The 27,376-nt window shown below is 49.6% G+C and overlaps 1 protein-coding gene across 1 annotated transcript in view; it reads right to left on the reverse strand.

Moving 5' to 3' along the window:
• LOC140411190 (dynein axonemal heavy chain 8-like) overlaps positions 1-27,376 on the reverse strand; it is a 2,783,184-nt gene that overhangs the window by 2,016,595 nt on the left and 739,213 nt on the right. Inside the window, exon 28 of the mRNA XM_072500280.1 lies at positions 16,699-16,825. Within this exon, the coding sequence (XP_072356381.1) occupies positions 16,699-16,825 (127 nt within the window). The remainder of the gene's footprint in view (positions 1-16,698; positions 16,826-27,376) is intronic.

A 27,376-nucleotide genomic window follows, 5' to 3' on the forward strand; every position in this document is an offset into this window, starting at 1 on the left:
GACATACTGCATCAATATCGCAATCACAAGCAACAGTCCAGGTCGGACAACACAGATGACATATTGCATCGCTACCACAAGCATAGAAAAAAAGAGACCAGATGAGACAACGCCGTGATTTGACCATTTGAACACCTTGTGATGATTCTTGGTTCCTTAAGCACAGGGACATTGATGGCATTCATAAGGAAATGACAACATCAACATCGACACTTCACTAACAAAACAAGCAAGCCACTCGACCATATAAATTCATGAACTTTGGACTCATACATATTAATTGGTATTGTATAATCATCACTGTCATCATGATTTGTACATGTCATCACTTATCTATCTATTTTGTTCAATTTTCTTTAACACTACAGAAAATATGTAACACGGAAAAAGGGGAATGTGGTGATATGCATCACTGTAAATACACAAGGGGTTAATGTAAATACACTAACACAAAGTAAACACTAGACGGAGCACCAGAGACATCATGACATGCAGACACAGCTAATGAACACATAGAATAGGACACGACCAATGGGCAGTCAAGACACCCAGAGGTGACACTACCACAAGGGGGCAACCCATATAAAAGGACAGAGCACACATGCTCTTTCTCTTTCCACAGGCGACACTTAGAGAGAAGCACAGGGGCAGATCAGAAGCATCACACCCACCGCAGGGCTCAGAGCAGACTGGTTAGTTAGACTGAGTTATATATAGCAAGATTAGCAGGAGAGTCGAACTCAAGTAGGAGAATTGTTAACTGTTCAATAAATGTGTTAAACCTATCTCCAAGTCTGAACCTTCCTTTGTCAGAGCATACATCAAGGAAGCAGCTTATGCTACATGAAGCATTATGTAGATGGGCTTTAGAGTGGTTTCACAGGTCGGCGCAACATCGAGGGCCGAAGGGTCTGCACTGCGCTGTAATGTTCTATGTTCTAACACAACAGCCATCACTAAGGCGAAGGTTCTGGGGAAACTGAAAGGTCTGAAGGTGGATAAGTCACCCGAACCGGATAGGCTACACCTCAGGATTCTAAAAGAGATAGCTGAGGTGATTGTGGAGGCATTGGCGGTGATCTTTCAGGAATCACTGGAGGCAGGAAGGGTCCCAGAGGACTTAAAAAGTGGCTAATGTAACACCACTCTTTCAGAAGGGAGGGAGGCAGAAGAGGGAAATTATAGGCCGGTTAGCCTGACTTCTGTCATTGGTAAGAATTTAGCGTCCGTTATTAAAGATTAGATCGTGGAGTACTTGGAAGTGCATGGTAAAATAGGACTGAGTCAGCACAGCTTTGTCAACGGGAGTTCATGTCTGACAAATCTGTTAAGAGTTCTTTGAGGAGGTAACAAGGAAGTTAGACAAAGGAGAACCAGTGGACATGATTTACTTAAGATTTCCAGAAGGCCTTTGACAAGGTGCCGCATACGCGATTGTTAAATAATGAGCACATGGTAAGATCCTGGCATGGATAGAGGATAGGCTGACTGGTAGAAGGCAGAGAGTGGGGATAAAGGAGTCTTTTTCAGGATGGCAGCCGGTGACTAGTAGTGTGCCTCAGGGGTCTGTGCTGGGACCACAACTTTTCACAATATACAGTAATGATCTGGAAGAAGGAACTGAAGGCACTGTTGCTAAGTTTGCAGATGATACAAAGATCTGTAGAGGGACAGGTACTATTGAGGAAGCAAGGGGGCTGCTGAAGGATTTGGACAGGATAGGAGAGTGGGCAATGAAGTGGCAAATTAAATACAGTGTGGAAAAGTGTGAGGTTATGCACTTTGGAAGGAGGAATCTAGGCTTAGATTATTTTCTAAATGGGGAAATGCTTCGGAAAGCAGAAGCACAAAGGGACTTGGGAGTCCTTGTTCACGATTCTCGTAAGGTTAATGTGCAGGTTCAGTCGGCAGTTAGGAAGGCAAATGCAATGTTAGCATTCATGTCAAGACGGCTAGAATACAAGACCAAGGATGTACTTCTGAGGCTGAATAAGGCTCTGGTCAGACCCCATTTGAAGTATTGTGAGCAGTTTTGGGCCCCGTAACTAAGGAAAGATGTGCTGGCCTTCGAAAGGGTCTTGAGGAGGTTCACAAGAATGATCCCTGGAATGAAGAGTTGTCGTATGAGGAACGGTTGAGGACTCTGGGTCTGTACTCGTTAGACTTTAGCAGGATGAAGGGGGATCTTATTGAAAGAGGATACTGCGAGGTCTGGATAGTGGAGAGGATGTTCCCAGTTGTAGGAAAAACTAGTAGCAGAGACACAATCTCAGACTAAAGGGACAATCCTTTAAAACAGAGATGAGGAGGAATTTCTTCAGCCAGAGGGTGGTGAATCTGTGGAACTCTTTGCCGCAAAAGGTTGTGAAGGCCAAATCACTGAGTGTCTTTAAGAGAGAGATAGATAGTTTCTTGATTAATAAGGGGATGAGGGGTTATGGGGAGAATGCAGGAGCAGGGAGGTTATTTCCACTGGCGGGTGAAACTAGAACTAGAGGGCATAGCCTCAAAAATAGGGGGAGCAGATTTTGGACTGAGTTAAGGAAGAACTTCTTCACCCAAAGGGTCGTGAATCTGTGGAATTCTCTGCCCAGTGAAGCAGTTGAGGCTACCTTATTAAATGTTTTTAAGGCAAAGATAGAGAGATTTTTGAACAGTAAAGGAATAAAAGGTTCCGATGAGTGGGCGGGTAAGTGGAGCCTTGTCCACAAAAATATCAGCCATGATCTTACTGAATGGCGGACCAGATGACCTATGCCTGCTCCTTGTTCTTATGTTCTTATGTTAAAAAAGCCCCTTCGGCCCATCGTGACTGTGCTGTTCATCAAGCACCTATCTATTCTCATCCCCACTTTCCAACACTTGGTCCGTGGCCTTGTATGCTATGCTATTTCAATTGCTCATTTAAATGAGCATTCAAATGTTGTGAGGGTTCACGACTCTACCACCCTTTAAGATAGTGGGCTGGATTCTACGATTCTGGGGCTATATGTCCCGATGCCAGCGTGCCAGAAAAAATAGCTCAAAACGGCTACCGATTCCCCGTTTTTCTAGGGGCTAGCAGGATGGCAGCATAGAGCACCCAGCTCTAGCTGCTGATGCGCCCCAGAGAATTGCCGCGTCCGTGGCCGCGCATGCGCCCGGCAATGGCCTGCAGCGGCCGCGCCGTGCTACATGGCACCGGCCACTCGCAGACCTTCCCCGCGAAATAGCAGCCCCCCCCTTTGACTGGCCTGCGCGCCCTGGACCAGCCCCCACAGTGCCCCCAGTCCTGAATAATGTCCTCCCCACCCGTGTACCGGCCCTCCCCCGTCTGTGGCGGTGCAGGACTGAGTCCGCGGCTGCAACGCCGAGTTCCCAACGAGTGAGACAATCGGTGGGATGCTCCATCCCGCCACACCATATTTCTGCATCAACCCGCCGGCTGGATGTTCCGTTACGCCGGCCGGTCAATGGGGTTTCCCATTGTGGGGCAGCCTCACGCCGTCGGGAAACCCCCGGGCTGCCGGAAAAATGGAGCATTCCGCCCCACATGTGTCCCACGCCATCGGGGGCGGGCCTCAGGCAACATCCTGAGGCTGTCGCTACGTGGCGCGCCGTACTCCTAGAGTACGCCACTTTGGAGGGGACGGAGCATCGCGAAAGTGGCGCCGCCCCCGATTTGGTTGGGAACTCGGATTCTGTGGACGGTGGCCGAACGCGATCTCGGCGTCGGCGACCGGAGAATCCAGCCCAGTGTGTTCCTGTTTCCTAGCACCCTCAGGGTGAAATGGGTTTTCCTCAATTCTCCTCAAAATCTCCAGCCCCTTACCTTAAATCTATGCCCCCTGGTAATTGACACCTCTGCTGAAGGGAAAGGTTCCTTCCTGTCTACTCTATAATTTTTGACACCTCAATCAGTTCTGAACTCATCCTCCTCTGTTCTAATGAAAATAATCTCAGGCTAATATCATGTGAGAGTACCTTTAAGACATGGGTGTTTATTAATGGGTGTGTATATAAATATCTGCAGTGAGAGTACCTTTAAGAACTGGGTGTTTACTACTGTAATGATGTCAGAGAGTGGGTGGAGCTGGGCTACCTGTCAGCTTTCTACTTTTGTTTCAGGCTGTTTGCTGCAGGGCGTGTTTTAGTTTTGTTTTCAGTGTTGGAGCTGGTGTACTGTTGATCTCTCTGCCATGAAAAGATTATCTCTTGATCATTTGGTGAATTCAGAATTATAAATGCTCTCAGTAGTGAATGAAAACCTAATGTGCTTCTGTTCAAGGTGTTTCTTTTATCTTCTGGATGTTGTTTGGGAAGTTATTAAAGATTACTTAGTGTTGTATTCTTTGGGGGTTGTATTTGAATTGACGGTTGCTAACATGTTCACTGCATGTTTTAAAAAGGTAAACTTGAGTTCATAGAATAAACATTGTTTGAATTTAAAAGTATTGTAAAGCTCTGTTTGCACCATACCTGTAGAGTGGACCGTGTGCTCCCCATAACCACAATCTATTAAAAGTCGTGGGTCAGGTGAACTCCATGATACACTTTGGGGTTTTCTAAACCCTAGCCCATAACACGAGCAAGCCTCTCTTCATGAGATGTTCCAGCCGAGATAAAATCCTGGTGAATATCGTCTGCATCCTCTCTAGTGGAGACATTTCTTCACACAAAGAGTGGTGAGCCTGTGCAATTCATTACCACAGGAAGTAATTGATGCAAAACTTTGAATATATCCAAGAGGCGGCAAGATAGAGCACTTGTGGAGAATGGGATCAAAGACTATGGGGAGAAAGCAGGATTAGGCTATTGAGTTGGATGATCAGCCATGATCGTGATGAATGGCAGAGCACGCTCGAAGGGTCAAAAGGCCTCCTCCTGCAGCTATCTTTTATGTATCTATGTATCTATGTAGTGCAATTGCTTCCTTCTTATAATGTGTCGACCAGGATTGCACACAGTACCTCATCTGTGGCCTAACATGCTTTTTATATAGAACACAGAACATTAGAGCGCAGTACAGGCCCTTCGGCTCTCGATGTTGCGCCAACCTGTGAAACCACTCTAAAGCCCATCTACACTATTCCCTTATCGTCCATATGTCTATCCAATGACCATTTGAATGCCCTTAGTGTTGGCGAGTCCACTACTGTTGCAGGAAGGGCATTCCACGCCCTTAATACTCTCTGAGTAAAGAACCTACCTCTGACATCTGTCTTATATCTTTCTCCCCTCAATTTAAAGCTATGTCCCCTCGTGCTAGACATCACCATCCGAGGAAAAAGGCTCTCACTGTCCACCCTATCAAATCCTCTGATCATCTTGTATGCCTCAATAAAGTCACCTCTTAACCTTCTTCTCTCTAACGAAAACAGCCTCAAGTCCCTCAGCCTTTCCTCATAAGATCTTCCCTCCAGGCAACATTCTGGTAAATCTCCTCTGCACCCTTTCCAATGCTTCCACATCATTCCTACAATGCGGCGACCAGAATTGCACGCAATACTCTAAATGCGGCCGCACCAGAGTTTTGTACAGCTGCAACATGACCTCATGGCTCCGAAACTCAATCCCTCTACCAATAAAAGCGAACACACCGTACGCCTTCTTAACAACCCTCTCAACCTGAGTGGCAACTTTCAGGGATCTATGTACATGGACACAGAGATCTCTCTGCTCATCCACACTGCCAAGAATCTTACCATTAGCCCAGAACTCTGTCTTCCTGTTATTCCTTCCAAAATGAATCACCTCACACTTTTCTGCATTAAACTTCATTTGCCACCTCTCAGCCCAGCGCTGCAGCTTATCTATGTCCCTCTGTAACTTGTAACATCGTTCCGCACTGTCCACAACTCCACCGACTTTAGTGTCATCTGCAAATTTACTCACCCATCCTTCTACGCCCTCCTCCAGGTCATTTATAAAAATGACAAACAGCAGTGGCCCCAAAACAGATCCTTGTGGTACACCACTAGTAACTGGACTCCAGTCTGAACATTTCCCATCAACCACCACCCTTTGTCTTCTTCCAGCTAGCCAATTTCTGATCCAAACTGCTAAATCTCCCTGAATCCCATGCTTCCGTATTTTCTGCAGTAGCCTACCGTGTGGAACCTTATCAAATGCTTTACTGAAATCCATGTACACCACATAAACTGCTTTACCCTCATCCACCTGTTTGGTCACCTTCTCAAAGAACTCAATAAGGTTTGTGTGGCACGACCTACCCTTCACGAAACCATGTTGACTATGTCTAATCAAATTATTCCTTTCCAGATGATTATACACCCTATCTCTTATAAACCTTTCCAAGATTTTGCCCACAACAGAAGTAAGGCTCACTGGTCTATAGTTACCGGGGTTGTCTCTACTCCCCTTCTTGAACAAGGGGCCAACATTTGCTATCCTCCAGTCTTCTGGCACTATTCCTGTTGACAATGATGACTTAAAGATCAAAGCCAAAGGCTCAGCAATCTCCTCCCTAGCTTCCCAAAGAATCCTAGGATAAATCCCATCCGGCCCAGGGGACTTATCTATTTTCACCCTTTCCAGACTTGTTAACACCTCCTCCTTATGAACCTCAAGCCCTTCTAGTCTAGTAGCCTGAATCTCAGTATTCTCCTCGACAACATTGTCTTTTTCCTGTGTGAATACTGACAAAAAATATTTATTTAGCACCTCTCCCGTCTCCTCGGACTCCAAGCACAACTTCCCACTACTGTCCTTGACTGGCCCTACTCTTACCCTAGTTATTCGTTTATTCCTGACATATCTATAGAAAGCTTTAGGGTTATCCTTGACCCTACCTGCCAAAGACTTCTCATGTCCCCTTCTGGCTCTTCTTAGCTCTCTCTTTAGGTCCTTCCTAGCTAACTAGGAACATTCTGTTACAGCTGAGATCATTCAGTTACAACTTAATTAACATGCCTACAATCTTTTTTTTTTAATGAACAATTTTAATGAGGTATTTTTGGCATTACAAACAGCAATGGTATAAAAACAATGTACAAAGAACAATAAACATAGTGCAAACACCAACTCCCATCTCTCCACGACCCACCTATTTAACCCCCTACTCTACGCTACCCCCTCCCCCCCCCGCTGACGATTAATTCTCCACGAAGAAGTCAGTGAATGGTTGCCACTTTCGGGCGAACCCTAACAAAGACCCTCTCTAGGCCGAGGAAGCTCGCCATGTCGGTTAACCAGGTCTCCAACTTCGGGGTCTTTGAGTCCCTCCAAGCTAATAATATCCGTCTCCGGGCTACCAAGGAGGCAAAGGCCAGAACATCTGGCTCTTTCTCCTCCTGGACGCCCGGATCTTCCGACACCCCAAAAATCGCCATCTCTGGACTCATTGCCACCCTTGTTTTCAATACTCTGGACATGACGTCCACAAACCCCTGCCAACATCCCCGAAGTTTTGGACACCCCAAAACATGTGGACATGGTTCGCTGGTCCATCCGCACATTTTACACACCTGTCCTCTACTCCAAAGAATCTACTCATCCGGGCCACTGTCATGTGAACCACCTTGAATTGAATCAAGCTGAGCCTTCCGCATGTAGCGGCCGCGTTGACTCTGCTCAACGCGTCCGCCCATAATCCATGCTCCATCTCACCCCCAAGCTCCTCCTCCCACTTATGCCTCAGCTCCTCGGTCTGCATCTCCTCCGCCCCCATAAGTTCTTTGTAGATGTCCGAGATGCTCCCCTCTCTCACCCGACCCTAAACACTACCCTATCCTGGATCCCCCTTAGTGGCAGAAGTGGGAAGGCTGATACCTGCCTGCACAGGAAGTCCCGCACCTGTAAATATCAGAATTCATTCCCTCTTGCCAACCCACACTTCTCCTCCAGCGCCCTCAAACTAGGGAAGCTCCCTTCCAGGAACGGGTCCCCCATCCTCTCAATTCCCACCCTCCGCCATACTCGGAACCCCCCATCCAAGCTCCCCGGAGCAAACCGGTTGTTGTCACATATTGGGGACCAAACCGATGTTCCCACTGCTCCAACATACCTCCTCCGCTGACCCCAGACCCTCAAGGCCGCCACCACCACGGGGCTGGTGGAGTATCTCGCCAGCGGGAACGGCAGAGGTGCCTTTATCAGCACCCCCAAACTGGTGCATCTACATGAAGCTGCCTCCATCCGCTCCCAAACCGATCCTGCCCCCACCACCCACTTCCTAACCATAGCAATGTTGGCAGCCCAGTAGTAAATACTAAAATCAGGCAGGGCAAGCCCCCCATCCCCCGATTGCTCTCGAGCATCACTGTCTTCACTCATGGGGACTTACCCACCCAAACAAAGCCCAGAATGATTTTAATAACCCTCTTAAAAAAGGACCGCAGGATGACAATTGGGAGGCATTGGAATACAAGTAAAAATCTCAGTAGAAGCGTCATCTTAACCGTCTGCACCCTCCCGGCCAGCGACAGCGGTAGTGCATCTCATCTCCGAAACTCGCCCCTCAACCAACCGGGACAAGTTCAACTTGTGTAACCGGCCCCAGTCGCGCGCCACTTGTATCCCTAAGTACCTGAAACTGCCCCTCATTAACCTAAACGGTAACTCCACCAGCCGACCCTCCTGACCCCTCGCCTGGACTACAAACATCTCGCTCTTTGTCATATTCAGTTTATATCCTGAAAACTGGCCAAATTCCACCAAAGTCGCCATGATTTCACCCATTCCTGTGCTTGGATCTGCTACATACAAGAGCAGGTCGTCCGCGTACAGCGAAACCCTATGTTCCAGCACCCCCCCACGCCAACCCCGAACCAGCCCCTTCCAGTCCCTTGAAGCTCTCAGAGCAATTGCCAGCTGCTCTACAGCTAACGCAAACAGCAGTGGCGAGAGGGGGCATCCCAGCCTTGTCCCCCGGTACAACCTGAAATAGTTCGATGTCATCCTATTCGTCCTTACACTAGCCTCCGGGGCCTGGTACAGCAGCCTAACCCAGTCGATAAAGCCCCTACCAAACCCAAAAGGCCCCAACACATCCCATAGATAGTCCCACTCCACCAGGTCGAACGCCTTCTCCGCATCTATGGCCACAACTACCTCAATCTCCCTGATTTCTGGGGGCATCATAATCACATTGAGCAGCCTTCTTATATTGGCCACCAACTGCCTGCCCTTGATCTTCCATAATCACCTCCGGCACACAATCCTCAATACTGGAGGCCAAAACCTTGGCCAGCAGCTTGGCGTCCACATTAAGCAATGAGATCGGCCTATATGACCCGCATAGCTCCAGGTTCTTGTCCCGCTTCAGTATTAACAAAATAGTGGCCTGCGACATCGTCGGGGGCAGCACCCCTCTATCCCTTGCCTCGTTAAAAACCTTGACCAGCAACGGCCCTAATATCCCCGAGAATTTCTTGTAGAATTCCACCGGATACCCATCCGGCCCCGGGGCTTTACCCGACTGCATTGCCTTCAAGCCCTCCCCTATCTCTTCGGCCCTAATCGGGGCTCCCAGCCCGTCCACCAGCTCTCTGTCCACTCTTGGAAAGGTCAGTCCGTCCAAAAAGCGTCTCAGCCCCTCGGGCCCTGCGGGGGGTTGAGCGATAGAGTCTACTGTAAAAATCCCTAAATGCCCTGTTTAGCCCCGCCGAGTCCCCTATGAAATTCCCATCCCCATCAACCACCCTATTTCCCTGGCCGCCTCCCTCTTCCTAAGCTGCTGTGCCAACATTCTGCTGGCCTTCTCCCCATGCTCGTAAACCGCACCCCTCGCCTTTCTAAGCTGCTCCACTGCCTTGCTTGTGGACAACACCCAAACTCAGCCTGCAGCCTTCGTCGTTCCATTAAAAGCTCTACCGCCGGGGTCGGCACATACCTCCTATCTATCTGTAGGATCTCCCTAATCAGCCGGTCCGTCTCTGCCCTATCCGCCCTGCCCTATGAGCCCGTATCGAAATCAGCTCCCCTCTCACCACTGCTTTCAGCGCCTCCCAGACCACCGCTGCTGAGACTTCCCCCGTGTCGTTGACCTGCAGGTAGTTCTGCATATACTTCCTCAGCCTCTCGCACATCGCCTCGTCCGTCAACAAGCCCACGTCCAATCTCCATTGCAGGTGCTGGAAGCTCTCCTCACCAACCTGCAGTTCCACCCAGTGTGGGGCATGATCTGAAATAGTGATGGCCGAGTACCCCATGTCCACCACTCCCGCAAGCAAATCCCTGCTTAAAATGACAAACAATCCGGGAATAAACCTTATGCACATGCAAATAAAAAGAAAACTCCCTCCCCGCCGGCTGCCTAAACCTCCATGGGTCGACCCCCCCCCCCCCCCCCCCCACATCTGCTCCATGAACCCTGACATCTCCTTTGCCATTGCTGGCACCATCCCCGTTTTCGAACACGACAGGTCCAAGCCGGGATCGATGACGGTATTAAATTCCCCTCCCATCACCAACTTGTGCGAGTCCAGGTCAGATATCTTCCCCAGTACCCTTTTTATGAATTCTACATCGTCCAAGTTTGGCGCATATACATTGACCAAGACTACCTTCCTCCCCTCCAGCTTGCCACTCACCATGACATAACGGCCCCCCCCCCAATCCGAGAATATGCTGCCAACCTGAAATTGCACCCGCTTATCGATTAAAATCGCCACCCCTCTGGTCTTGGTGTCCAGCCCCGAATGAAAGACCTGACTGACCCAGCCAGGTCTTTCTGCTAACATTGTTGGGGAGGTTTTAAACTAATGTGGCAGGGGGATAGAACCAGATTAGGAAGTTAGAGGTCAGTAAAGAGGCAGCAACTAAAGCCAGTAAGGTACTAGATAATGAACTCAATGTGACTAAGGGGAAGAGTAGGCAGGGAAGAGATGATGAACACAAAGTTACAGGTGGTCTGAGGTGCGTTTGTTTCAAGGCGACAAGTGTAGCAGGTAAGGCAGATGAACTTAGGGCTTGGATTAGTACCTGGGAATATGATGTTATTGGTATTACTGAGACTTGGTTGAGGGAAGGGCAAGACTGGCAACTAAATATCCCAGGGTATGGATGATTGAGGAGGGATAGAGAGGGAGGTAAAAGGGATGGAGGAGTTGGATTACTGGTCAGAGATGATATCACAGCTGTGATTAAGAAGGGCACGATGGAGGATTTGAGCACTGAGGCAATATGGGGAGAGCTAAGAAATAGGAAGGGTGCAGTAACATTGTTGTGACTTTACTACAGGCCACCCAAAAGCGAGCGTGAAGTAGAGGTACAAATATGTAGACAGATTATAGAAAAATGTAGGAGCAATAGGGTGGTCGTGATGGGAGATTTTAACTTCCCCAACATTGAATGGGACTCATGTAGTGTTGGAGGCGTAGATGGAGCAGAATTTGTAAGGAGCATCCAGGAGAGTTTTTTTAGAGCAGTATGTAAATAGTCCAACTCGGGAAGGGGCCATACTGGACCTGGTATTGGGAATGATCCCGGCCAGGTGGTTGAAGTTTCAGTCGGTGATTACTTTGGGAATAGCGATCAGAATTCCGTAAGTTTTAGAATACTCATGGACAAAGACGATAGTGGTCCTAAATGAAGAGTGCTAAATTGGGGAAAGGCCAAGTATAACAAAATTTGGCAGGAGCTAGGGAATGTGGATTGGGAGCAGCTGTTTAAGGGTAAATGTGGGAGTCTTTTAAGGAAAGGTTGATTAGAGTGCAGGACAGACATGTCCCTGTGAAAATGAGGGATAGAAATGGCAAGATTAGGGAACCATGGATGACGGGTGGAATTGTGAGACTAGCTAAGATGAAAAAGGAAGCATACATAAGATCTAGACGACTTAAAACTGATGAAGCTTTGGAGGAATATCGGGAAAGTAGGACAAATCTCAAACGCGCAATAAAGAGGGCGAAAGGGGTCATGAAATATCTTTGGCTAACAGGGTTAAGGAAAATCCCAAAGCCTTTTATGCGTATATAAGGAGCAAGAGGGTAACTAGAGAAAGGATTGGCCCACTCAAAGACAAAAGAGGGAATTTATGCGTGGAGTCAGAGGAAATGGGTGAGATTCTTAATGAGTACTTTGCATCGGTATTCACCAAGGAGAGGGACATGACGGATGTTGAGGCTAAGGATGGATGTTTAAATACTCTAGGTCAAGACGGCATAAAGAAGGGGGACGTTTTGGGTATTCTAAAAGGCATTAAGGTGGACAAGTCCCCAGGACTAGATGGGATCTATCCCAGGTTACTGAGGGAAGCGAGGGAAGAAATAGCTGGGGCCTTAACAGATATCTTTGCAGCATCCTTGAGCACGGGTGAGGTCCCGGAGGACTGGAGAATTGCTAATGTTGTCCCTTTGTTTAAGAAGGGTAGCAGGGATAATCCAGGGAATTATAGAGCCGTGAGCTTGACGTCAGTGGTAGGCAAACTGTTGGAGAAGATACTGAGGGATAGGATCTATTCACATTTGGAAGAAAATAGACTTATCTGTGTTAGGCAGCAGTGTTTTGTGCAGGGAAGGTCATGTCTTACAAACCTAATAGAATTCTTTGAGGAAGTGACAAAGTTAATTGATGAGGGAAGGGCTGTAGATGTCATATACATGGACTTCAGTGAGGCGTTTGATAAAGTTTCCCATGGCAGGTTGATGGAAAAAGTGAAGTCGTATGGGGTTCAGGGTGTACTAGCTGGATGGATAAAGAACTGGCTGGGCAACAGGAGACAGAGAGTAGTGGTGGAAGGGAGTGTCTCAAAATGGAGAAAGGTGACTAGTGGTGTTCCACAGGGATCAGTGCTCTGACCACTGTTGTTTGTGATATACATAAATGATCTGGACGAAGGTATAGGTGGCCTGATTAGCAAGTTTGCAGATGATACTAAGATTGGTGGAGTTGCAGATAGCGAGGAGGACTGTCAGAGAATGCAGCAAAGTATAAATAGATTGGAGAGTTGGGCAGAGAATTGGCAGATGGAGTTCAATCCAGGCAAATGCGAGGTGATGCATTTTGGAAGATCTAATTCAAGAGCAGACTATACGGTCAATGGAAGAGTCCTAAGGAAAATTGATGTCCAGAGAGTTCAGGTCCATTGTACCCTGAAGGTGCAACGCAGGTCGATAGAGTGGTCAAGAAGGCATACAGCATGCTTGCCTTCATCGGACGGGGTATTGAGTACAAGAGTCAGCAGGTCATGTTACAGTTGTATAGGACTTTGGTTAGGCCACATTTGGAATACTGCGTGCAGTTCTGGTCGCCATATTACCAGAAGGATGTGGATGCTTTAGAGAGGGTGCAGAGGAGGTTCACCAGGATGTTGCCTGGCAAGGTGGGAGCTAGCTATGAAGAAAGGTTGAGTAGATTAGGATTGTTTTCGTTGGAAAGGCGGAGGTTGAGGGGGGACCTGATTGAGGTCTACAAAATTATGAGAGGTATGGACAGGGTGGATAGCAACAAGCTTTTTCCAAGAGTGGGGGTGTCAATTACAAGGGGTGACGATTTCAAAGTGAGAGGCGGAAAGTTTAAGGGAGATGTACGTGGAAAGGTTTTTACGCAGAGGGTGGTGGGTGCCTGGAACGCTTTGCCAGCGGAGGTGGTAGAGGCGGGCAAAATAGCATCATTTAAGATGCATCTAGACAGATATATGAACGGACGGGGAACAGAGGGAAGTAGATCCTTGGAAAATAGGTGACAGGTTTAGATAAAGGATCTGGATCGGCGCAGGCTGGGAGGGCCGTGGGGCCTGTTCCTGTGCTGTAATTTTCTTTGTTCTTTTTCTTAGCCCTTCCTAAGCCAAACTTGATCCGCCACTTTCAGGTGTGTCTCCTGCAACATCACCATGTCTGCCTTCAGAGCCCTCAGATGCGCGAACACACGTGCCCTCTTGACCGGCCCATTCAACCCTCAAACATTCCATGTAATCAGCCGGCCGATCAGCCATCCCCTTTCCTGGGCCCGCCTCCAGCTCATGCATCGCGCCTCCATCGGCCTGCCTCCTGGCAGCCCCCACCCCCGACCTCATCTCTGTCCTGAAACCTAAGTCTCTCCATCGTCAGCTGAATAACGCCCCCCCCCGCCCCCCCCCCCCCCCCCCCAGCAACAGCACTCTGTAACCTAACCCCTGCCATATATTGAACATATACACCCCCCCCCCCCCACTGTGCTTCCATTGACTAGCTCACCCAGCTAGCCTAGTGACCCTCGCCTCCGGTGCCAAGATGTCTCCCACCTATTGTTCCCTACTCCCCTTCCCCCCGCCCATCGAAACCACTTCCCTCATCAAACCGACCCCAGACAATCTCCCAATTACCATAGGACGCAACCCAAGACAAACAACCCACAGAGAACACCCCCAATAGTGCAAATCAAAGTAATAAAAAGTAAAAAGCCTCCACCAGCCACCCCCACCAAAACACCGAAAACCTGTAGAACCGAATAACTTTTACTTCCCTCACCTTCACTCAAACTTAAAAGCAGAAGAAAAACGACAGTCAAAACATATAAACATCGCTCAGAAAGGTTACAACTTAAAACCAAAAAGTCCTCAGTTCAGCACCAGCCTTTTCTTCTTGGCAAAGTCCATCGCTTCCTCGGGCGACTCAAAGTAATGGTGCTGGTCCTCGTGCGTAACCCGGAAACGCGTCGGGTACAGCAGCACGAATTTCACTTTCTTCTTATACAGGATCGCCTTTACTTGATTAAAGCCTGCCCTCCTTCTGGGGGGCACTCAAGTCCTGATAACGCCCCCCAGAATGCTATTGTCCCATTTGCAGCTCCGGGGACGCTTGGCCCTCTGGAGAACACACTCCTTGTCCAAAAATCTATGGAACCGGACCATCATCGCCCTTGGGGGGCCCCCAGGCCGCTGCTTCCTCGCCATCACCCTGTACGCCCTGTCCACCTCCAACGGTTGAGGAAAAGCCCCCTCCCCCAGAAGCTTCTGAAACATACTCGCCACAAACGCGCCAGCATCAGCTCCCTCAGGGAGACCAATAATTTTCAAGTTCTGCCGGCGAGTTCTGTTCTCGAGATCCTCCACCTTCTCCAGCAGTCTCTTTTGCTGATCCTTGAGCATCTGCACCTCTAGCTTGACCGCCGTTTGATGCTCCTCCTGTTCTGCCAGCGCCTTCTCCAGCTTCTGAATCTTCCGATCCTGAGCATCCAGCCTGCGCTCGAACCGATCGATCGACTCCTTTATCGGGTCAAGATAGTCCCGCTTCTGTCTAGCAAAGCCCTCCTGGATGACCTGTATCAGCTCCTCAGTCGATGGTTGGGCCGTCGCAGCAGGGATCCGGACATCATCCATGTTGTCTTCAGTCACATCCTCCACCCAGCCCTTGCTTATCTTTCTATTTGTCGCTTTTCGGTCCCTTGGGGTTCTCCGTTCCATCCACCAATGTCTGGATCCAGAGCCAAATTGTCTGCGCCTTCAAAGCCAAAACTCAAACCCACGGAAAAGGCAGGTAAAAAGGTCCGAAAGTCCGGCCAGAGCGGAAGCCACCAAGTATGCGACTTACTCCCTCATAGGCGCCACCGGAACTCCAACATGCCTATAATCAGACTACTCACTCAATTATGCCCACTAAATCATTACTGATGTGTGAGTGCCACTGATTGCTGCTCAGCAGTTAATCTGCCATGGGGCTGCACGGTAGCACAGTGGTTAGCACTGTTGCTTCACAGTGCCAGGGACCCAGGTTTGATTCCTGGCTTGGGTCACTGTCTGTTCAGTTCTCCATGTGTCTCCGTGGGTTTTCTCCGGGTGCTCCGGTTTCCTCCCACAAGTCCCGAAAGACATGCTTGTGAGGTGAATTGGACATTCTGAATTCTCCCTCTTTGTACTCAAACAGGCGCCGGAGTGCTGCACGATAGCACGGTAGCACAAGTGCAGCACGGTAGCACAAGTGGATAGCACTGTGGCTTCACAGCGCCAGGGTCCCAAGTTCGATTCCCCGCTGGGTCACTGTCTGTGCGGCGTCTGCACGTTCACCCCGTGTGTGCATGGGTTTCCTCCGGGTGCTCCGATTTCCTCCCACAGTCCAAAGACGTGCATGTTAGGTGGATTGGCCACGATAAATTGCCCTTAGTGACCAAAAACGTTAGGAGGGGTTATTGGGTAACGGAGTTAAGGTGGAAGTGGGGGCTTAAGTGGGTCGGTGCAGGCTCGATGGGCCGAATGGCCACCTTCTGCACTGTATGTTCTGTGTTCTGTGAGTGTGACGATGAGGGGCTTTTCACAGTAACTTCATTGCAGTGTTAATGGAAGCCTACTTGTGACAATAATAAAGATTATTATTAATGAAATGAAATGAAATGAAAATCGCTTATTGTCATGAGTAGGCTTCAATAAAGTTACTGTGAAAAGCCCCTAGTCGCCACATTACGGCGCCTGTTCGGGAAGGCTTGGCAAGGAATTGAACCGTGCTGCTGGCCTGCCTTGGTCTGCTTTAAAAGCCAGCGATTTAGCCCTGTGCTAAACCAGCCCCACTGTTATTATTACAGTGTTAATGTAAGCCTACCTGTGACATTAATGCATGGTCTGGGTCCACATGTGACTCCAGATCCACAGCAATGTTTTTGACTCTTAGATGCCCTTTTAAAAGGTACTCAGTTCCAGCAATTAGGGATGTGCAATAAATGCTGACCTCGTCAACGATGCCCACATCCCGTAAAATAAATTTTAAAAATGTCTAAGATGGCAATTCTAATGTGCACATTGAAGGAATGAAAGAGCATGCCACTGAAATTAGCTTTAGCTCCTACCTGTGTTCAGTTCAATAAAATCTAATGTAACAGTGGAGCTGAGTTCCTCAATCTCTTGTTGAAACATAGCATAGAATTCTATTTCTGATCGAAGTTCATATAGGCTGGGATTACCATCCATAAATATCTATGTAAAATGGTAAGATCAAAATTATAAATTGTCATTAAATCACTAAAGGTTTTCAGAGATTACATTCAAGAAACTATATACTAAAGGTGGCTGGTCTAACAAAATTTCATCATAAGTCATGAATTTACTTTCGCAGAATAATTAACCAGATAATCTTCCAATTTGCAGTAATGTCAATATACTGAGCACGACTTTTGAACATATTTCAACAAGATTAAACCTCATGAGCTTTGAGCATGGAGCCCAGGATGTTCATGAAGAGTGATACATTAACAGAGGAAAATCAGAAATGTTTGTGCAAGTTGTGAATTGGGTGCAGAGGAGAAACAGAAGTGCTTTTTTTTTAAACTTGTGGTGGCTGATGACATTTTCCCTGTTTGTCTAAAGTAGACAGTTGTAACTCGCTATTACTTTACTTTGCTAAACTGTTCATTCAAAATGAATGACCAATTGATTATTGAAACTAAAATAAACAATTGAGTTAAAAATATTTGACTCATAAAATTATTTTTAAAAGTTCAGAAAGACATGACAAGATAGGTGGTGCACTGTGACTGGAGAGTTTGTGGAGACCACTGCGATCCTAGAGAACCATGGGCAGGATTCTCCGTCCAGCGGTGCCGGAATCGCGATCGGTGGAGAATCGGGCAACAGCCAAAAAACTAGGTCGCCGCAGGGCGCTGAACGGAGTGCCATGCTCTGGTGCCTCAGTGGCGGTGTGAATGCATTCCTCGCCCCGCACCAGCAGGGGCTTATAAAACATACCATAGCATTAGTTAACATATCATTAATGGACCAAGCTAATAATCTCCAACCTCCAGCTATCGTCCGCCTCCGCTAGGCGGAGGTGACAGCCACCACGGTTCACTTGTGTTTTTTTAAAAAGGGGACCAGGTGCCATGGCTTCTGAGGGAGAGAAGAGGGAAGAAAAGTTTGAAAAGGCGCAACAGTGAGCTGACAGCTGTGCCGCTGGGGTGGGTGGGGGTGGGGGGTCTGCCAGGGTGGGGGGGGGAGTAGTGGCGGGGCGACCAGGAGATGAGCCGTGGGTTTGGGATGTCCCCCCGGGGCCAGGGTGTCGAAGCACGGACCGCCATTTCCACAGCCAGCATGGCAGCCATCTGGCTGCACACTCCACCAACTGTCCACTGAGACCTGTAAATGTGCAGAGTGCCACCGGCCGTATAGGTGACCCCCCTGCCCCAAGCCAACCCCTTATAAACCCTCAGGGCCCAGCATGGATGAGCATTGTTAAGCAAAGCCAGTGGCCTACCAGGTGCTGGCACTCCTCAGTGCACCGATCCAAAACACTGCCCCACTGGTTTAGGGGCTGGCTTAGCACAGGGCTAAATAGCTGGCTTTTAAAGAAGACCAAGGCAGGCCAGCAGCGTGGGTTCAATTCCCATACCAGCCTCCCTGAACAGGCACTGGAATGTGGCGACTAGGAGCTTTTCACAGTAACTTCATTTGAAGCCTATTTGTGACAATAAATGATTTTCATTTCATTTCACTGCAGAAGGAGCAGGGGAAGAGCAGAGCACAACCTGAATGGCAGATGCATGCACCGCGGTCTTTGGCACCCAGCCTGACTCATTGCCCCTCCCAGGGCAGTTGCCCGACATCATCAGCTATCCCACCTCACAGGACCATCAGCTGTCACCAAGCTCACCTTGCTTACTGAGCCCCTGCTCCTATCCATCCTGCACCCAGACAGGTAGACACTACCCATATTTCGCAAAGTGGACCCATGGCACACCGCTGCTACGGTCTCAATGACCCTCACCAAGCCCCATCTGCTGGTCCTGCCCGCACGCATGCCACCAAGTATGGCGCCAGTCGGTGACACACAGTGGCACCCCTTACTCCACAACCAGCTGTCACCTTGCTGCCGGGGTAGCCCACCCAAAGCGGACACCCACAATAAACCCCACAGGAGGGCGAAGGACAGGGGCCACAGAGCGTATAGCTGGCATGGGTAGCGCCAGCCACCAGTACCCCTGAGGTAATGCATTTTGGAAGGTCTAATACAGATGGGTAATATACAGTAAATGGCAGAACCCTTAAGAATATTGATGGGCAGAGGGATCTGGGTGTACAGGTACACAGGTTACTGAATGTGGCAATGCAGGTGGAGAAGGTGGTCAAGAAGGCATACGGCATGCTTGCCTTCATTGGCCGGGGCATTGAGTTTAAAAATTGGTAAGTCATGTTGCAGCTTTATAGAACCTTAGTTAGGCCATGCTTGGAATATATAGTGGGATTCAGCAAAATCAGTGCGATAGCCCAACGGCGACGTCAAAAACGACGCGAATCACTCCGCGTCGGGCCGACCAGAGGTAGCGGAATTCTCCGCACTTCCGGGGGCTGGGTGGACGCCGAAATATCTGCGCGAGTTAGCGCATGCGCAGAACCGCCGGCGTATTCTGGCGCATGCGCAGGAAGTTGTCTTCTCTGCGCCGGCCATGGTGCAGCCCTACAGGGCTACCATGGCCGAAGGGAGGAGTGCCCCCAAGTTCCGAAAGATATGCTGGTACGTGAATTGGACATTCTGAATTCTCCCGCTGTGACCCGAACAGACGCCGGAATGTGGTGACTCGGAACTTTTCATAGTAACTTCATTGTAGTGTTAATGTAAGCCTGCTTGTGACAATAATCATAAAGATTACACCACGCCACCAGGTTCTCTATCTCCCTCCTGTACTCTGACTCATCGTTGTTCGAGATCCGACCCACTATGGTCTTGTCATCAGCAAAGTTGTAAATGGAGTTGGAGCCAAATTTGGCCACACTATCGTGTGTGTATAGGGAGTACAATAGGGGGTTATGTATGCAGCCTTGCGCGGTATTGAGGACTATCATGGAGGAGGTGTGGTTGTTTAGCCTTACAGATTGTGGATTATGGGTCAGGAAGTTGAGGATCCAGTTGCAGAGGGAGGAGTCAAGTCCTCAGATTTGGAGCTTTAATTTGAGCTTGGCATGGATTATGGTGTTGAAGGCGGGGCTGTGGTCAATGAATAGGAGTCTGATGTAGGAGTCCTTGTTGTCGACATGCAGCAAGAATGAGTGTAGGGCCAGGGAGATGGCATATGCAGTGGCGGTATGCGAATTGCAGTGGATGAAGGCATTCTGGGCGTATGGAGTCGATGTGTCTCATGACGAACCTCTCGAAGCACTTCATAATGATTTGATATCAAGATGGTAGTCGCTGAGGCATGTTACCTGGTTCTTCTTTGGCACCGGTATGATGGTGGTCTTCTTGAAGCAGGTGGGAACCTTGGAATAGAATAGGGAGTGTTTGAAGATGTCCGTGAACACCCGCCATTGGTCCGCACAGGATCTGAGAGGACTTGGCTCCTCCCTCCCAGGGACGCTGTCAATACCTGTAACTTTCCAATGGTTCACTTTCAAGAAGGCCGATCTGACTTTGGAAGCTGTGACAGTGGGTATGGGTGTGTCCGGGGCTGCTGGGGCAGTGACAGCGGTTTGATGGTTTCCTGCTCAAACCAAGTATAGAATGCATTGAGTTCATCAGAGAGGGTTGCACTGCTGCCGAAGATTCTACTCAGCTTTGCTTTGTAGCCCGTTGTGTTGTTTAAGCTTTGCCACAACCGATGAGAGTCCGTGTCATTAGTCTGTGACTCTAGCTTAGTCTGGTATTGTCTCTTGCCATCCCTTATGGCTTTGCGGAGGCTGTACCTGAATTTCTTGTATTGGTCAGCGTTACCTGTCTTGAACGCCTGGCCTTCAGTAGGGAGTGAATCTCCCGATTAAACGATGGTTTCCGGATGGAGAACGTACGTGCTACCTTCTTTCGCACGCGATCTTCTACACACTTGCTGATGAAATCTGTGATGGTGGTGGCATACTCATTTAGGTTGACTGCTGTGTTCTTGAATGTGGACCAGTCCGCTGACTCCAAGCAGTCGGAAAGGAGCTCTTCTGTTGCCTTGGACCAGCATTGCATGACCTTCTTCACCGGATTCTCCCGCTTAAGTTTCTGCTTGTACATCGGGAGAAGAAGCACCGCCTTATGGTTCGATTTTCCGAAGTGCGGTGGTGGATTGATCGGTAGGTGCCCTTGGTGTTTGCAGCAGTGGTCAAGGATGTTGGTGCCCCTAGTGGGACAGGAGATGTAATGGTGGAATCTTTGGCAGTACACACTTGAGGTTGGCCTGGTTGAAGTCCCCAGCCACGATGAGCTAAGTATTCTGTTTCACTGTTGTTTATAGTGGTGTACAATTCATCAAGCGCCTTCTTCATTTCCGCCTGGGGTGGGATGTAGACCGCCATGATGATGGCAAAAGTATGGGCGGCACTTCACAGTCAGGTATTGCAGGTCCAGGGAGCAGTCGCACTGCAACACCCAAAAGTAGGCTAGGTCCCTCAAGGTCCAGGCCTTCCAAGGAACGCCCACCAAGATCATTTCAAGCAACAAGATGTGAAAGCCAGCTGACTGCCTCAACCACAGCTGTGGATCCTGGGCATAAACCTAGACGTAGTGGTGAGGAAGAGTCAGAAACCGTAGGCACCTAGTAGGCACTGGTGAACATAGATAGTATTTTAGATAGGATACCACTGTATATAGCACTTATAATAAGCATAATTTTGATCACCAGCAGAGTCTTTATTCTGTCATTTCATGGCACCATGTTCTGCAAACCCTTGCACACACTTGACGCTTCATCCATGTGCAGTGTGAGAATGGCAGCGCCATGTCCCTCCCACACTGATGTCTCAGTAAAGATACGGTGGTGCAAGCATGGCCAACACCACTGCCCCCCACCCCGCCCCTGACTCCCGGTTCATTGGCAGGATGTGTCCACCTCTGTTAGGCAGAAGTCAGACATATCTGGGCAGCACGGTAGCCTTGTGGATAGCACAACTGCTTCACAGCTCCAGGGTCCCAGGTTCGATTCCGGCTTGGGTCACTGTCTGTGCGGAGTCTGCACATCCTCCCCGTGTGTGCGTGGGTTTCCTCCGGGTGCTCCGGTTTCCTCCCACAGTCCAAAGATGTGCAGGTTAGGTGGATTGGCCATGATAAATTGCCCTTAGTGTCCAAAATTGCCCTTAGTGTTGGGTGGGGTTACTGGGTTATGGGGATAGGGTGGCGGTGTTGACCTTGGGTAGGGTGCTCTTTCAAAGAGCCGGTGCAGACTCGATGGGCCGAATGGCCTCCTTCTGCACTGTAAATACTATGAAATATCGCTGAGGATGAGAGGAGAATCGCTGAATCCTCAATGCAAGCTATCATCATTCTCTCACAGAGTCCGGCCAATGGCTTTAATGCACTGTCCATGAACCTGGGTACCATCACAAGAACCTACCACTGGCATCGCAGTAATGATCAGATGTTACTCACCATGGTGGGACAGCTCCTCAGTCCATAGTTCTGGTCGTCCCCAAACCAAGAGGCTATGAGCTCTTTGGCCCTTACGGGCCCTGGCCATGGCCCAAGCTCTATCGTCCTCCTCTGCAGGCTGCCCATCACCACCCTCCTCAACCATCTCCTCATCCGAGGAGGTGGAGCACTCCCCGATCTCCTCCTGGTCCAGCTGGTATCTCCTTTGCAGCGTCAAGTTGTGGAGAGCGCAGCAGATCACAATTATCTGTGACACCATCTGAGGCCTGTATTGGAGAGCACCCTCCGACCGGTCCAGGCACCAGAACTTCAACTTGAGCAGTTCACTCGCCTGCCTGACGTTGAAGGATGAGATTCATTGTAGCAAATCTCCACAGGTGTTTGTGGTCTCCACACTGACATCATCAGCCACATCCTTAGTGGGTAGCCCCTGTCCCTGAAGAGCCATCCCTCCAGCCACAGCTTGCCCTCAAGAAGATCTGGGATCTGCAAGCACCGCATGATGCACCCCAAGATGTAATTGTCATGGACATTTCCCCGGAAACACGCACACACCTGCATTATGCACATTGTGTGGTCACAAACGATCTGGACATTGAGGGAGTGGAACCCGTTCCAGTGATGAATGGTGCTGTTTGATGCCATAAAGACTGCAGGACCATATGGGTGCAGTCTATCACACCCTGCAGCTGGGTCATGCCTGCTAAGTGGGCGAGGTGCATGGTCCAGGTGTCCTGTCTCACCTGGGCCCAGTCCAAGTTGACATACATGTGGGCCCTCGCATAAAATGTGTCTGCCACATTCATAATGCATTTGTGTGCGGCTGACTGCGTGATGTCACACAGACCACCGGTGCTGCCCTGAAATGAGCCGCATACAGCGGTCACTTTAAGGGTCACAGGCAGTGGGTGCCCTCCCATTCCATGTGGTGCTAACTCTTGCAGGACTTGGTAAAGGTGGTCCACTGTCCCCCAGGACAGACACAGCCTTCTCCAGCACTGAAGCTCTGACATCTGCAGGTAGGGTGTCCAACGTTGGAAGACCCTTTGCTGGTAGTGTCTCCTATGGGGCCCCACCATTTATGGTGCTGCTCCTGGAATAGTCATGGGCCCAGCCTCCCCTGCTCTGCCTGCAGGGTGCTAGTCCTGGCCACGTACAGCGGCATGCCAATGTCTCTGCTGTTACTCGATCACTTTGAGTAGAATAGCCAACTCAACAGGCCCCTTAATTCTCCAGAATCATGAACTGAGAAGAAGAGAACGTCAAAGTGAGTGCTGAGGATTCCTGAGAGGATCCTGACCCTCAGACCTCCACATCTTTGGAACATCCAACCACGCGCTTCACCCTCAGTGAGTGCTCCTCGATTAAGCCTCGCACCCTGCCCTCTCACATTATCGCCATTTACCCACAGTTGTCACTTTCAACTCAAAAAGGATGAGGCGCATGGACCCTTGAAAATCTCCATGGCACCTTCCCCCCGACCATTCCCCAAGCCTCTCAGGCCACCACCCAATCTGGGATTGGGTGAAAGGGCAGTTGAGTGGATGCATGGGGCCAGTGTCTACATCCTCAGGTGGCATCTCAAAGATTCCCCCTATCATGTACTTGAATGGGGTGAGTGATGATAGACATCACCATCACGGCTTGCATAGTGGTACACATAAGTGTAATCTGTGTCATGTCAATGCTTGCATGAGCATTGGAGTTCAATGCTTGTGGCCAAAGATTCCAAAGGGGTTCAGAACTTACTCCAACTATTTTGATGAAACCAAGTAAACTAAATTAAATAAACTGAGGGACAAATGAAATGGGACAGCCCTTAAAAGGATACTGTCTAAAACAAAAATAAATCACAAATTAAACTTAAAATATCAAATTAAAATGTGATTACTCAGGTCATTAAAACACCCCAGTTCCTGTTGGCCCCAACAGACATGGAAGGTCTTGATGGTGCCTGTGGACACCACATGCTCCCTCTCCAGTGACATCCAGCTGTGAATATAGCCCCGGTAGAGGGGCAGAGAGTCGGGTCGGGTGACCCCCCCCCCCCCCCCCCCCCCCCCCCCCCCGATCACCCGCTACCTGGACCTGTTTATGGAAGGTTTGGTGAGGTCCAGGAGCAGGTCCTCCTCCCTTCCCACCTCTCTCTGCACAGGCTGTCCAAAGATCAGGAGCATGGGCCTGAAGCGCAAACAAACTGCAATAAAATGTTTTTCAAGAAACTGAAAAAGGGGTGCAACCTAAAGCAACTTACATAAGCCTGGTACTTGGACTTTACAAGGCCACAAAAAAGGCAGGTACCTTGGGAGTCCGTGAACCAATGACGGCATGACTGTATGGGACTGCTGCATGCAATACCCTCCACCCCAGGTCCCCGCTGTTAAATGGGAGGACTCCTCCGTAGAGTGACCTTCACTGGGGACCTCCGCTACAACAGCAACTAAGCATGCCAAGGCTTGTCCGGGTGATGGACAAGGGACAGGAAGTGACTCCGTTAGTGTATACAGTTTCAATGGTAGCTATGATGTGGAGATGCCTGCGGTGGACTGGGGTGAGCACAGTAAGAAGTCTTACAACACCAGGTTAAAGTCCAACAGGTTTGTTTCGAATCACTAGCTTTCGGAACACTGTTCCTTCCTCAGGTGAATGAAGAAGGGGGTTCCAAAAACATTTATACAGACAAAGTCAAAGATGCAATACGATACTTTGAATGCAAGTCTTTGCAAGTAATTAATTCTACAGGTACAGGCGGAGCAACTGGAGAGAGGGATAATCACAGGTTAAAGAGGTGTAAATTGTCTCAAGCCAGGACAGTTGGTAGGATTTCACAAACCCAGGCCAGATGGTGGGGGGTGAATGTCTATATAAATCGAAGTCAACGAGAGCTTTGAACGCTATGTGTTCCAGCAGAGGCTTCAGGGTAAGGATGAACCTTTTCAGTCCTTCTTAACCCATCTCCGTATCCTCGCGCAATCCTGCTACTACGGCTCCACTTCCGACTCCATGATCTGTGACCAGATCATCTTCGGGGTCCATTCCGATCCCCTTCGCCAGTAACTCCTCAAAGTTAAGCAGCTCACCCTCACCATCACCATCGAAACCTGCGTCCTACTTGAGCACGCTAATGACCGGTACTCCCATATCAAGGCGGCAGAGGCCCCCACGATGCGGAGCGGGTGCAGGCCGTAAAACAGCTCCAGGGCCTGAGTCTGGATGAGGGCAGCCATTTCGCGCGCTTAAAGCGGCAATGTCCAGCGAAATCTCGACGCTGTCTCCAGTGTGGCAAGCTTGGCCACTACGCAGCCCTGTGCAGATCTGCTCAACTGCCCACCACACAGCGATCCCAGCCGCAGTGCAGGAACGTCCGGTCAGTGCAGCAACCCGTTGCAGACTCCGACACAGACATGGTTCCAGATGGGCAGCGCGGTAGCATAGTGGTTAGCACAATTGCTTCACAGCTCCAAGGTCCCAGGTTTGATTCCCGGCTTGGGTCACTGTCTGTGTGGAGTCTGCACGTTCTCCCCGTGTGTGCGTGGGTTTCCTCTGGGTGCTACGGTTTCCTCCCCTGGTCCAAAGGTGTGCAGGTTAGGTGGATTGGCCATACTAAATTGCCCTTAGTGTCCAAAATTGCCCTTAGTGTTGGATGGGATTACTGGGTTATGGGGATAGGGTGGAGGTGTGGGCTTGGGTAGGGTGCTCTTTCAAAGAACCGGTGCAGACGCGATGGGCCGAATGGCCTCCTTCTGCACTGTAAATTCTATATCAGATCCCGACACCGAGGATCTCACATCCCCATTCCGGGTGGGCATCATCACCAAGCATACGATGCTTTCCAAAAAGGCTAACCCACTCCCAGTGCTGAGCATTGATCCGGGCGACGAGTGGTGTGCCACCCTTACGGTCAACGAATCTCGCATACGCTTCAGGATGGACACCGGCGCTTCAGCGAACCTCATTTTGAAGTCTGACCTGGATACCATCCACGTCAAGCTGAGCATTCTTCCATCGGCCTGCCAGCTCATCAACTACAATGGCAATGCCATTGCTGCCAGTGGCTCATGCCAGCTTGTGGTTTCTCATCGTGCCTCAAGAGCCACCCTGCGTTTTGAAATAGTAACGTCCAACAAAGCTTCCTTGCTCGGTACTCAGGCCTGCAAAATCCTGAATCTGGCGCAGCGGGTTCACTCCATGTCGCCCGCTGAGGCATCAACCTCGCCAGATGCCAACATTCAAACTCAATTAGATGACATCCTAGCATGATACCACAGCATCTTCGAGGGTATGGGCACACTCCCCTACACCTACAAGATACTTCTGAAACCGAATGCCACACCCATGGTTCATGCACCGCGTCGGGTGCCGGCACCCCTTCAGGACCGCCTCAAGCAGCAGCTGCAAGACCTCCAGGACCAGGGCGTAATTTCTAAGGTCACGGAACCCACGGACTGGGTTAGCTCCATGGTTTGTGTCAAAAAACCGTCAGGGGAACTTTGCATTTGTATCGACCCCAAAGATTTGAATCGTAACATCATGAGGGAACACTACCCCATCCCTAAGCGAGAAGAGCTCACTAGCGAACTGGCTCACGCCAAGTTATTTCCGAAGCTGGATGCCTCCAAGAGGTTTTAGCAGATACAGCTAGACGCATCCAGTCAAAAGCTCTGCACTTTTAACACCCCATTTGGTCGTTACTGTTACAGCCGGATGCCCTTTGGCATCATCTCCGCCTCAGAGGTGTTCCACCGAATAATGGAGCAAATGATGGAGGGCATCGAGGGGGTGTAAGTGTACATCAATGACATCATTGTCTAGTCCACAACTCCTCAGGAACACATCGATCGCCTCAAGCGAGTGTTCCATAGGATCCACGAGCATGGCCTCCGACTCATCAGAGCCAAGTGCTCGTTCGTTCAAGCAGAAATAAAGTTCCTTGGCGACCATATTTTGCAGTTCGGTGTGCAGCCAGACTCAGATAAGGTGTCGGCGATCAATGCTATGAAGACCCCGGAGGACAAGAAGGCAGTCCTCCGCTTCCTCAAGGTGGTCAACTTCCTTGGGAAGTTTATCCCCAAACTCGCATCCCACACCACAGCTCTCCACAATCTTGTAACAAAAAAACACCAACTTCAAGTGGCTCCTCGCTCATGAGCGAGAGTAGCGTGAGCTCAGGGCGAAACTCACCAAGACCCCTT

This window comes from Scyliorhinus torazame, chromosome 4 (assembly GCF_047496885.1).
Source record: "Scyliorhinus torazame isolate Kashiwa2021f chromosome 4, sScyTor2.1, whole genome shotgun sequence".
Classification (NCBI taxonomy): Eukaryota; Metazoa; Chordata; class Chondrichthyes; order Carcharhiniformes; family Scyliorhinidae; genus Scyliorhinus; species Scyliorhinus torazame.